The sequence below is a fragment of the Oncorhynchus keta genome, chromosome 1, assembly GCF_023373465.1.
Source record: "Oncorhynchus keta strain PuntledgeMale-10-30-2019 chromosome 1, Oket_V2, whole genome shotgun sequence".
Taxonomy (NCBI): domain Eukaryota; kingdom Metazoa; phylum Chordata; class Actinopteri; order Salmoniformes; family Salmonidae; genus Oncorhynchus; species Oncorhynchus keta.
In genome coordinates, this window is record NC_068421.1 from 52,487,496 (window position 1) to 52,501,338 (window position 13,843).

A 13,843-nucleotide genomic window follows, 5' to 3' on the forward strand; every position below is an offset into this window, starting at 1 on the left:
TTCATTCTACATTGCTGAGGGGAGATCGACACAGGTGTGACAATATTGGTGAATACAGCACGGTTTCCAATTCTGCTCGTCCAAAATCAGGCGCACCCATGATCCAAAACTACCCATTTTAAGTGAACCGTTACGCCTCTGCTAAAGAGCATCTGCCCAGGTTCTCATTGAAAAGACGGTCTGTAACACAGCAGAGACACTCACCTGCGTGGGGGTCCCCAGTGGCTGAACGCAGGGGTTTCCTCTCCCTCTCCTTCCTCTCTCTCAGGTAGATCACTAAGAGCAAAACACGCAAAATGTTGTCGACCACTAACTCTGTTGTCCCCCGTATGTTCTATTTTCCTGTATCTGCACGCCGCCTGCTTCCCGCTGACCACTGCAAGTCTCTTAACCTCGAACGGCATACATTACATACAATAAAGGTTTCAAGAAAAAACAGAGGGTGAATGTAGAATGTGAATGAATGGAATTTAATCTGGCTCTACAGATGTGCTGTGTTCTCCTACCTGTGTTGTCCTCCACCCTGGCCCCTCCTCTTCCTCCTCTCCGTGTCAACCAAACGCACCGAGCTACAGGAGACCAAATGAACCATTAGGTCGATCAATCAATCATTATATTGACCCAGAAATGTGTAGTTTAACGCAATATATTGTTATTTTACGTTTTGAAGTTGTAGGTGTGCATATGAGTAAGATACCGTATGTAGCGCATTAGGATATGGGCAATTCCACGGTAATGGAATTATGCTGCGAGACAGTTTTCACTTCAAAAGGGATACTTCGGAATGTTGTCATTTAAGCCCGTTGTCTACTTCCCTAGAGACAGGTGAACCCGTGCATATCATTTTTATGTCTCTGCGTCCAGTATGAAGGAAGTCAGGAAGTTTTGCGTGCCAATGCACACTTCCAGTCATTGCGCTGACGCCAGTTAACAGCTTCCTTCAAACTGCACGCAGAGACATAAAACATTTTTTATCCACCGTCTGACTCTGGCGAAATACAAAATCATGAAGAATCCCTTTTAAAAAATGTGGGGGGAAAAAAGTGGACTTAAAAGTTGAACAGCCCATAGAACTCGATGCACAATGACTACTTTGAACAATTTCCACAGAAAAGTTGACAAAAACACATTTAGAGGAAGAACTGTGCAGATACAAAGTGGAATTGCCCATGTGACATAGCAAACGGTAGCACTGGCCTCAATCTTTAGAAATAGAAGCGTAGCCTAGTGGTTAGAGCATTGGACTAGTAACCGGAAGGTTGCGAGTTCAAACCCCCGAGCTGACAAGGTACAAATCTGTCGTTCTGCCCCTGAACAGGCATTTAACCCACTGTTCCCAGGCCGTCATTGAAAATAAGAATATGTTCTTAACTGACTTGCCTGGTTAAATAAAGGTTAAAAAAAGTTCAAAACTATTTTTTTTTCATGCGCTCTCATCTTTCTGCAGCAGATATACTGAGCAATATGCTTTTAACATCAAATCACAGTATCAAATCGAAATGCATATAGGAATTGTGAGACTCGCAATACATATTGTATCGGCTGATAAATGCTGATTAATTAATTCGATATTCATCTCGCCCGGCAAGAGATGCAGTCAAAAACCCGTCTGTGTATGAATGAGGCTGTTATGGGTGTGAGGAGAAGTCAAACTTCCTTTGGGCTCTTTTTGGTTTAATAGAAAATCGGACGAGGAAAGAAATGAAAAAAGGAACTGCTCAAGACCGCGATATCGGCTTCGTACTTGATCCTGCACTGTGAAATTAGGCTGAGAGGGATTTGAAAGGGCTTTGTGGTTGCGAACGCTTTGCGGAGACCAAACCACAAATGTATTCTGGTTTTTATGTAGTGTTAGAAACCTCGTGACGTGTCGGGCCAAAGCTCGACTACTGTGGAAAGTTTGCACCTAAAAAGGTGGAACAAATTCATAAGTAAAGGTTCAGAAGAATGTGTGTCTGATTTGTAAGGGCTGTACAGCTGAATGCAAATTTGGTGTCCCCGATTTTTCCTATCCCAGCATTTCCCAATCCTGGTCCGAGAAACCCAAAGAAGCGCACATGTAACTGTTAGCCACCGGGTTTATGGGCATCTGTTTATTTTCCCCGTCTTAGTGTGTCCTCAGTACTATCTAATTTATTCCTCTATATCTATGTCTTTTTTTTTGCTTTACCATTTGTTTTGTGTTTCGTCGGGGACAACAGTCTTTGGGATGGGGGATGATTTCGCGGGAAGGATATCGGAAGACAATTGGAGGTTTACATAGAGTCAGTTGCAGATACAGAATGTTTAGCAGTGCATATACTGTATTATGGAACAGCTACGGTGCATTCAGAAGGTATTCAGACGCCTTGACCGTTTGCACATTTTGTTACGTTACAGCTTTTTCCCGCTATCTACACACAACACCCCATAATGACAAAGCAAAAACAGGTTTTTGGAACTTGTTTGCAAATGTATAAAAAATAAATGGAAATATGATATTTACATACGTATTCAGATTCTTTTATCAGTACTTTGTTGAAGCACCTTTGGCAGCGATTACAGCCTCAAGTCTTCTTGGGTATGACACCACAAGCTTGGCACATCTGTATTTGGGGAGTTTCTCCCATTCTTCTCTGCAGAGACTCTCAAGCTCTGTCAGGTTGGATGGAGAGCGTCACTGCACAGCTATTTTCAGGTCTCTCCAGAGATATTCGATCGGGTTCAAGTCCGGGCTCTGGAAGGGCCACTCAAGGACATTCAGAGACTTGTCCTGAAGCCACTCCTGTGTTGTCTTGGCTGTGTGCTTAGGGTCGTTGTCCTGTTGGAAGGTGAACCTTCCTACTACTGCACTGCTGGAACTAGGAAAACAAGCATTACACTACACCCGCAATAACATCTGCTAAATATGTGTATGTGACTAATAAAATTTGATTTGATTTTGGCAAACTAAGCGGGTTGTCATGAGCCTTTTACTGAGGAGTGTCCTCTGTCTGACCACTACCATAAAGGCCTGATTGCTGGAGTCCTGCAGAGATGGCGGTCCTTCTGGAAGGTTCTCCCATCTCCACAGAGGAACTCTGGAGCTCTGTCAGAGTGACCATCAGGTTCTTGGTCACCTCCCTGACCAATGCCCTTCTTCCCCGATTGCTCAGTTTGGCCAGGTGGCCAGCACTAGGAAGAGTTTGAGGTTCCAAACTTCTTTGATTGTAGAATGATGGAGGCCACTACATTCTTGTGGACTTTCAATGCTGAAAAAATGTTTTGGTACCCTTCCCCAGATCTGTGCCTTAACACAATCCTGTCTTGGAGCTCTACAGACAATTCCTTCAGCCTCAAGGCTTGGTTTTTGCTCTGACATGCACTGTCAAATGTGGGACCTTCTATAGACAGGTGTGCACCTCTCCAAATCATGTCCAATCAATTGAATATACCACCACCAAGTTGTAGAAACATCTCAAGAATGATCAGTGGAAACAAGATGCCCCTGAGCCCAATTTCAAGTCTCACATGAATACTTATGGAAATAAGGTATGTTTTTTGTTTTTAATACATTAGGAAAGAATTCAAATCCCCTTTTTTTGCTTTTTCATTGTGGGGTATTGTGTGTAGATTGCTGAGAAAATGTTTATATTTAATCCATTTTAGAATAAGGCTGTAATGTAAGAAAATGTGGAAAAAGTCAAGGGTCTGAATACTTCCCGAAGGCACTGTATATCAAATGACTTTATTCTTGCTATGTAAAATGTATACCAATAATAAAAGGTCCATGTACTTAAAAATGTGTCTAGAATGTACATGTAACAAAAGAAAAAGCTGTAAAATCAACGTTTATTTTTGTCCCCCGAAGAGGGACCCGGAAAATAGAAAAATAAGTTAGCAAAGGTCCCACTCCTAGACCCACCCCAGGCTGGAACCAGGGACCTCCTGAACACATTGGCAACCAGCACCAACAAAGCATTGTTACCGGTCACTCCACAAAAGCAAGTGAAACAACTAATTCAAGGTCTCGGAGAAGGTGACGGCATAGATTGACCGGTACAAGCGTGCATCGCTAAACTACCTAGCCATTTCACATCGGCTACACACACATTTAAAAGAAATCTGGTGTAGGAAACCATCTCCTATTCTGCATTCAGGATATTCTGTATTCTTATCTTGATCATGGCTCAGATGCATGCATGATTGAATCATGACTGTCCTCCAGAGTGGCGCCGCGGTCTAAGGCACTGCATCTCAGTGCTAGAGGCGTCACTACAGACCCTGGTTTGATCCTGGGCTGTGTCCCACAGGGCTGCGCACAATTGGCCCAGTGTCGTCCGGTTTAGAGGAGGGTTTTGTTCTTAACGGCCTTGCCTAGTTATTTTTATTTTTTTTATGTATAAGGAAGTATCACTGGAGTCATTGCAAGCCATACGCCCTGTTCACCAGCAGAGGGGGCACTAAGCCCACTAAAGAGCCAGGATCTGCAGACCAATTTATCAGTAGATGAAAAGAAAGTAAACTAATCGATTACCTCAAAGATACATGTAAAGGCAGTTTACTGAAGTGTCTAATTGGCGCAGATTATTATTATTATTATGAAATTATATTATTTCTGGTATTTTTGGAAACACCCGCAGTATTGGTTCAACTTCACACCCACATTTTTGTAGAAATCAATTGTTGTGGGTAAATACGTGTTGGAACGAGAGAGTGAGAGTGAACGTGAGTGAGAGTGAGTGAGAGAGGGGTACTGACTCGGTGTCCGTGTCAGTCAGGGTGAGTTCTGATCCTCCGTTCCTGGAGTCTGAGTCTGCCTCACTGTCCCCACCCGTCTCCACCCAGGAGTCCACAGACTGACCCAGAGAGAGCTGGTCAAGAAGGGCTCTGGGCTGCAGGTCTGGATTGGACATCTCCTCCACCTGTTAGGAGGGCAAGACTAAATGATATTATCCTGTCCCCAGACACACTTACCTAAATAATAAAAGGGACGCACTGTGATGTGAAGCATTTTACTTCGGAATATAATACTGATTCAACAGTAAGATGGTCTTGAAGACTGCATGAGATGAGTGGAGTCAGGTGTGTTACAGCAGTACCTTGTTGGCATAGATCTAGAGGTGGAAGCCAGGCATCTCTCGCCTGACTTGCCAGCGCACAACACAGTGGCGCACTCACCTTTTCCTGAGCTCCAGAGTGGACAGAGGCCGGCGGGAAGGGGCCTCCGTTGTCTCTCGCCCACGAAGGTGGGGGTTTTCTGGGGTAGGGGTCCACCACCTGCCCCTCCCTATCCTCCACTCCATCCTCCTCTTCATCATCCACAGCCATCTCCCTCTCCTCTCCATTTGGGCTGGGCGTCAAGGTGGGAGCGGGGGTGGGGTTAAGGCTCCTAGTGGTCAATGTGGGGGTGGGGTTAAGGGTCAAGGCAGGGGTCAAAGGTGAGGTGTAGCGAGGGAAGCTACCGTCCAGGATCAGCTCGGGTTCGTCCTCTTCCTGGCCAAGATCCTCCGGGAGGATGGAGCCATCAGCAAAGCCCTGGACACACACACACACACACACACACGCACGCACGCACGCACGCACGCACACGCACGCACACGCACACACACGCGTGTCAATATCCAATGACAATGTTAGCAAGAGGGAAAGCATGCGGGTGTGATGTTTTTCATATCTATGATACAAGTTAACAGTGGGATTTCAATTCAACTGCAAAAGATTGAATTGGGCAAAGTCTTTAAGGAATAGAAGGGTGAAGGTGGTATTAAGTGGTTACAAAAGATGCTTCAAGAACAACCTGTTTGACCAACCACTGCATAGATCTACACTACCACTAAACATTTTAGAATACCTACTCATTCAAGGGGTTTTCTTTATTTGTACTATTTTCTACATTGTAGAATAATAGTGAAGACATCAAAACTATGAAATAACACATTTGGAATCATGTAGTAACCAATAATGAAACAAATCAAAATATATTTTATATTTGAGATTCAAATAGCCACCCTTTGCCTTGATGACAGCTTTGCACACACTTAGCATTCTCTCAACCAGCTTCACCTGGAATGCTTTTCCAACAGTCTTGAAGGAGTTCCCACATATGCTGAGCACTTGTTGGCTGATTTTCCTTCACTCTGCGGTCCGAACTCATCCCAAACCATCTCAATTGGGTTGAGGTAGGGGGATTGTGGAGGCCAGGTCATCTGATGCAGCACTCAATCACTCTCCTTCTTGGTCAAATAGCTACAGAATGCTGTGGTAACCATGCTGGATAAGTGTGCCTTGAATTCTAAATCAATCACAGACAGTGTCACATGAAAAGCATAATTCTAATTTGGATTCCAGACCAAAAGACACATTTCCACCAGTCTAATGTCCATTGCTCGTGTTTCTTGGCCCAAGCAAGTCTCTTCTTCTTATTGGTGTCCTTTAGTAGTGATTTCTTAGCAGCAATTTGACCATGAAGGCCTGATTCACACAGTCTCCTCTGAACAGTTGATGTTGAGATGTGTCTGCTTCTTGAACTCTGACGCATTTATTTGGGCTGCAATTTCTGAGGCTGGTAACTCTAATGAACTTATCCTCTACAGCGGTCCTCATGAGAGCCAATTTCATCATAGCACTTGATGGTTTTTGCGACTGCACTTGAAGAAACTTTGAAAGTTCTTGAAATCCGTATTGACTTCATGTCTTAAAGTAATGATGGACTGTCGCTTCTCTTTGCTTATTTGAGTCGTTCTTAGCCCTATTTGGTAAAAGACCATCTTCTGTATACCCCCCCCACCTTGTCACAACACAAGTGATTGGCTCAAACGCATTAAGTAGGAAAGAAGGCACACCTGTTAATTGAAATGCATTCCAGGTGACTACCTCATGAAGCTGGTTGAAAGAATGCAAAGAGTCTGCGAAGCTGTCATCGAGGCAAAGGGTGGCTACTTTGAAGAATCTCAAAACATATTTTGATTTGTTTTACGCATGATTCCATATGTGTTATTTCATAGTTGATGTTTTCACTACTATTCTACAAAGTAGAAAAGTTTTTAAAAAGAAAAGAAAAAACGCTTGAATGAGTAGGTGTTGTAAAACCTTTCAACGGTAGTGTCGATCCAACCGAATACACACCCAACATCACTCAGGTCAGTAGTGACCTCGGGTGTCAAAAGACTACCTGACCGTTTTATCACTGCTATCAGAGCCTTCTGATGTGTGACAAACAGCTTCGAAGAGCAATGAAGGGCCGGGCCTCGTTCTTTTTCGCATACCCAAGTACTAGTGGCAGCCTATCAAAGCTAAGCCAGGGGTACTTAGCCAGGGTTACTTCCTTCTGTTTGTTATGTAGTGATCATAATCCTGATATTAGAGCTTTGAGCGTAATGTTTTTAAAAAAGTGCTGTAATGTAAACATACTACCGTGGTGCTATTACAACAGTACCTTGGAAACTGGCAGGAGTGAGTGTGTAAACAAGAGGGACACACTCTCCTCTCGGCCCGTGCTCTGTCCCTCTGTCCCCCGGAGCGCCAGGTCCCCATGTCCCCTCTCCTCTGCTCCTTCCATCTTGAAGGAGACACACATACAGGTGGGCACCATTCACACACGGTCAGGATTTCCTATAAGACTACACACTCTCAATATACTGTCGGAGCTGAAAACAGGTCATCACGCCCCTGCAACAGATGTTTCTTTTGGATAACTAGACGGATAAATAAAAAAGTAAAATTCCAAATTCCAAGTCAATAGCTTCACTAATATGTGGCATCAAGCACCAACATCTTTTAAAACACAAGTTTAAAAGAACACAAAAAGTAAAGCAAAAAGGAAACGGGAAAATAAATGTCAACAACAAAAGTGTGAAATGTTTAATGTGCATTATCCCTGTCATAACAAATCTACTTAAATCCAGTCCCCGACACATCACCGCGGTACATACCACTAATGGCTTGCAGATGCCCAAGTAGACGGTTCCAGGCGGGGCGGCCTTGAGCACCTCCACGGCCTGGGGCAGGGTGCACGTGTCCAGGTAGGTGTCGTTGACAAACACCAGCTGGTCCCCGGGGAGCACGCCCCCATGGCACTCTGCCACGCCGCCGGGCACCAGCGAGCGGATGACGATGACAGAGCGCGCAACGTCCAGAGGATCCTGCAGAGGGCGACACAGACCAGGAGAAAATTGTGTGAGTGAGTGAGTAGAGAGAAAGAGGGAAAGAGAGAGAGCGAGACATACACACACACACATGAACACACTCATATGAACACACAGTAATATGCAAGCCTGCAAACACTAACATATACACACACACTCACATGTACTTACACAGCACATAAGGGCAATGTCTTGCTGGCTTCTCATTTACAGATTTAAAGCAACTGATGAGTTGGACAAAACCATTCTGCTGAAGTATACTACAACGATTCCTGCCCCCTGTGCCAAATGAAGTGTGTGTGTGTGGATGTGGAGAAACAGCAGAGGGTAATTACAGAAAAGATGTCTCCATCTTTCACTCAAAATGTGACAGGTTTCTGACGAGTCACTTTACTTCGCTAACAGTAAGCACTTTGGCCGTGTCCTTGAACAGTCCATAGCAAATAAAGCATATAAGGTGAACGGTGCTGTTCTGAGGAGAAGCTGTTGATTTTTTCGATGATGCAGCTGAGCACAGTGGATTATGCTTTTCCAGCTATACGGTCTAATACAGTGGGGCAAAAAAATATTTAGTCAGCCACCAATTGTGCAAGTTCTCCCACTTAAAAAGATGAGGCCTGTAATTTTCATCATAGGTACACTTCAATTATGACAGACAAAATGAGAAGGAAAAAAAATCCAGAAATCACATTGTAGGAATTTTATTGAATTTATTTGCAAATTATGGTGGAAAATAAGTATTTGGTCACCTACAAACAAGCAAGATTTCTGGCTCTCACATACCTGTAACTTCTTCTTTAAGAGGCTCCTCTGTCCTCCACTCATTACCTGTATTAATGGCACCTGTTTGAACTTGTTATCAGTATAAAAGATACCTGTCCACAACCTCAAACAGTCACACTCCAAACTCCACTATGGCTGTCAAAGCTGTCAAAAAACTAAATTGTAGACCTGCACCAGGCTGGGAAGACTGAATCTGCAATAGGTAAGCAGCTTGGTTTGAAGAAATCAACTGTGGGAGCAATTATTAGGAAATGGAAGACATACAAGACCACTGATAACCTCCCTCGATCTGGGGCTCCATGCAAGATCTCACCCCGTGGGGTCAAAATGATCACAAGAACGGTGAGCAAAAATCCCAGAACCACACGGGGGGACCTAGTGAATGACCTGCAGAGAGCTGGGACCAAAGTAACAAAGCCTACCATCAGTAACACACTACGCCGCCAGGGACTCAAATCCTGCAGTGCCAGACATGTCCCCCTGCTAAGCCAGTACATGTCCAGGCCCATCTGAAGTTTGCAAGAGAGCATTTGGATGATCCAGAAGAAGATTGGGAGAATGTCATATGGTCAGATGAAACCAAAATAGAACTTTTTGGTAAAAACTCAACTCGTCTTGTTTGGAGGACAAAGAATGCTGAGTTGCATCCAAAGAACACCATACCTACTGTGAAGCGTGGGGGTGGAAACATCATGCTTTGGGGCTGTTTTTCTGCAAAGGGACCAGGACTACTGATCCGTGTAAAGGAAAGAACGAATGGGGCCATGTATCGTGAGATTTTGAGTGAAAACCTCCTTCCATCAGCAAAGGCATTGAAGATGAAACGTGGCTGGGTCTTTCAGCATGACAATGATCCCAAACACACCGCCCGGGCAACGAAGGAGTGGCTTCGTAAGAAGCATTTCAAAGTCCTGGAGTGGCCTAGCCAGTCTCCAGATCTCAACCCCATAGAAAATCTTTGGAGGGAGTTGAAAGTCCGTGTTGCCCAGCAACAGCCCCAAAACATCACTGTTCTAGAGGAGATCTGTATGGAGGAATGGGCCAAAATACCAGCAACAGTGTGTGAAAACCTTGTCAAATGTTTTCTGTAAGTCTTCACCTCTGTCATTGTCAAGAAAGGGTATATAACAAAGTATTGAGATAAACTTTTGTTATTGACCAAATACTTATTTTCCACCATAATTTGCTAATAAATTCATTAAAAATCCTACAATGTGATTTTCTGGATTTTGTCTGTCATAGTTGAAGTGTACCTATGATGAAAATTACAGGCCTCTCATCTTTTTAAGTGGGAGAACTTGCACAATTGGTGGCTGACTAAATACTTTTTTGCCCCACTGTATAGTGTGTGTGTGTGTTTTTAAGGTTTGACTACGCTTGTGGGGACCAGAAGTCCTCACAAGGATAGTAAAACAAACATGTGTGCGCTTCCTTTGTGTGTGTGTGCTTACGTCTCAGTGTGTCTACAGTACGCCTTCAGCCCAAGTTCCATCCATCTCGGAGGCCTGTTGACTCCATCAGTACAGGAACATAACAGGAAGGAGGCTTGGCACGGCCAGCCAAAACAAAGTCAGAAATCACCTCAACACAAAACACAGGCAATACCATGGCGCCTCGAGACACTCTGGCAACACTTCCTTGTCCCAATGAACCACCAGTGTGTTTTGCATCATGGTCCTGTCCCAAAGGACCCTGGTCAAAAGTAGTGCACTGCAATGGGAATAGGGTGCCATTTGGGACGAACACCTGTTCGAGTGCATTTGTACAGGCTGATGTGAGGCATGAGCTGTACGGACTGCTGAGCACGTAACTGGTCGATATAAGTGTTACAACGCACATTTACTGTCTAGGTGGGAATTCACTGTAACTGAACCGGAAGCACAACCCTGGGTGTTGCAAGCATACATTGGTCCAACTAATTTAGTTTGAAATACTTTAGGTACGATTGATAGAGCTCACCTGGGGGGGTGGAACCAATGTAATAGTCCCAAAAGTGAAAATCCTGCTCACCCTGTGCTCTGTCTGACCTAAAATCAAACTCGCCTGATTGGTTTGCAAGCCTGGCCCCATGCTGAGCCATTGGGAAGTATGAGAACACTAGAAAAAAGCTCTGCTCACTCCATCACCGTCCTACAGACAGTTACGTAAAATGTATCGAAGGGCCCAACAAAGCCACACTTCCCCTCTCATCCCAAGTGTGACTGGTATCAATCACGGCCCGGACAGCCCGAGCCATAAAACTGCAATTCAGCACCAATTTGATGCCTCCCACAATACATTTGACGACCCATACGGGCGGCATTTTATGTGACTAGCGCCGGTTATAAAAGTGATTAACAAGTGGTTATTTCGATATAAAAACTAAAGCTGTACAGGGCTAATTAGCGGGGAAGAGTCAGGGACAGCTATCTGTCTACGGGAAGAGAGAAGGAGTTATAACTATTATCTGTGGAGAGCGAGCAAGAGGGATCAAGTGTGTGTGTGTGTGTGTGTGTGTGTGTGTCTGATTGCGCATCCAAGTGTGTACATGCATGATTGTGTGTGTGCATCCAAATTCAAATCCCATCATAGTGTGTGTGGCGCTGAACAGGTGGGAAGGGGAGAAATGGGCAGAGGATAAAGAATGCTGACAGGGACTTCCTGAGGGAGGAGAGCAGCTCAATGGGAGAGGCATGTTGGGGGGGAAGAGGGGGGGACATGACTGGGCTCAGAGATTGTAAGGCCATAGCAGAACATGGCACGCATGCAAATACACATGCGCACACGCAGATGCACAGTCACATGCTCCTACACACACGCCTACACGCCCAGGAACCTGGTTCCAGAGTTTCTCCATCAAGTGGCACGGCCTCTACTATGCCATTCTTCAGATGGAAAAATAAGTTGCCTCTTACCAAAGCTATAGGATCAGATTACCCAGACGAAATCCTTATTTCTTCTCATTTAACCATTAGGAGGATGAAACAATATTTGATCCCAGGCCAGTGATCAGGGGAGACTCCTACCAACAGAACCGGTTGCCTCCTGTGGAAAGAGGGCCTAACACACTATACACCAACAAGACCAGAACAGAACAACGCCCTATTATCAAGATTCACCACAGAACTGGGGCAGGCAGCGATCTACAGAATTCCAGGTCCAATTACTGTACTGAACCCAGTGATTACCCACTATACTGCAGAGAGACAGAGACAAAAATGCAGGGGAAGAGGTGAACTGAGGCCTGGAAAGGAGAACAAGCACTGGGATCCAGTGTAATAGAGAAGTAGAGGAAGAATAAAACGAAGCAGGGTTGAAAAAAAAAGGGAAAAAAGGAAAAAAGTTGGGACAGGATGGGGGGGGTTGAAGTTCTACTCCAGCTGGTCCTTTCCAGAGACACAGGCCGCATTGTCCGGCTCTGGAGTGTCAGCCAAGCGTGTTTCACCTCGCTTCGCCCCCATTACACACACAAACATGCTCAGAAAACACAGACGCGCGCACACACACACGTCATACAGGCCCGGTGATGTCAGCAGAGTGGCTCTTAAAGTAGGGGGAGCGAGAGAGACGGGCCCAACGTCCAAGCCTGTCAGCTTGAAATAAGTTAGTCATTCCTTATTTATGTTTCTGCTCAAGTGCGGAGGAGATTTAAGGCTCTAATAAAATTGGGTCTCACCGGGTTGAAGGGGTGTCAGGGGGTGATTCTGGTAAAGGGAACAGCTGCTCTCCATGTAACAACCTTGAGGTCAGTTCTTACGCAAAAGAACGTGGCTCTGGCCAAAAGTAGAGCACTATGTAGGGATTAGGGTGCCATTTGTGATGTAATAAATGACTGGTCGATAAATGGGTTTATGGTGTTGGGTCACGCACTATGACTGTCCCTTTTCTCTGCAGTAAAAGTTGTTACCAGACAATGTGTGCTACATTACAGAACGTTTTCACTGTGTACATAACAATGCCACAAGACTTCATGACGCCATAAACTACTCGAGGCAAATACTTTCGGTTCCTGATCGAACAGAGAACATTTTAGGGCCAACAGTTTGAGCTTACTCCAAAACAATCGGCTATTATTCGTAGTTGGCTATCACAGACCCATTGGACTTGAAAACCGCTTATTTGTGTTGTCAAAATAGGGCCCCACAGGAGAAGACTGCTTTATATTGGGTGGTCTGACTACTACGGATCTTAGACACTAGAGATCTTTCACTGACAGCAGGAAATGAGCGTGATCGGGCAAGTGTAATAATCTTATAATCTCAGTAACAAGGAGAGCAACCAGAGCTCTTCCAACAGAGAGCAACCCTTTACACAACCCCAACTGTGGTTTGTAATTCTATGGGGGATAACTCACCCCTTCCTTAATCTTCCCCCAGCCAAGACCTGCTCGTTAGCCATGTTAGCTTGTGGCTGTAGAGGGCTCCAGGAGTACCGGCAATAGGCCAAGGCTGTTGCTGTGTGCCAGGCTTTGTGGTGGGGTAGTGGTGGGGCGGTATGGCGTCAGACTAACAGACAGTCCATCTGGAACTACCAACGTCCAGTCATCTGTCTGCTCCACTACTATTCTGCCGGTCTGTCTGCATGAGTGACGCTTCAGCTCCTCTGCAAATCACCCTCAACGCAATTCCTGGAACTCTTGCCCTCGCCATCCATCTGCCTTCCTCCACCCCCCCTCTCCCTCTCCATCCATCTGCCTTCCTCCACCCCCCCTCTCCCTCTCCATCCATCTGCCTTCCTCCACCCCCTCTCCATCCATCTGCCTTCCTCCTCCCCCACTCTCCCCCTGCCTTCCTCCTCCATCCATCCATCTGCCCCTCCTCTCTCCATCCATCTGCCTTCCTCCATCCCCCCTCTCCATCTCCATCCATCTGCCTTCCTCCAACCCCCTCTCTCCATCCATCTGCCCCTCCCCCCTCTCTCCATCCATCTCCATCCCCCATCTCTCTCCATCCTTCCTAAAACCCCCTCCCTCCATC

The 13,843-nt window shown here is 45.4% G+C and overlaps 1 protein-coding gene across 8 annotated transcripts in view; it reads right to left on the reverse strand.

Moving 5' to 3' along the window:
• patj (PATJ crumbs cell polarity complex component) overlaps positions 1-13,843 on the reverse strand; it is a 191,767-nt gene that overhangs the window by 136,415 nt on the left and 41,509 nt on the right. For all 8 annotated transcript variants that reach the window (XM_035775912.2, XM_035775904.2, XM_035775920.2 and 5 more), the window contains exons 19-24: positions 7,893-8,102; positions 7,397-7,519; positions 5,140-5,496; positions 4,720-4,883; positions 507-569; positions 205-276 (exon numbers count right to left, since the gene is read on the reverse strand). In XM_035775912.2, the coding sequence (XP_035631805.1) occupies positions 205-276; positions 507-569; positions 4,720-4,883; positions 5,140-5,496; positions 7,397-7,519; positions 7,893-8,102 (989 nt within the window). The remainder of the gene's footprint in view (positions 1-204; positions 277-506; positions 570-4,719; positions 4,884-5,139; positions 5,497-7,396; positions 7,520-7,892; positions 8,103-13,843) is intronic.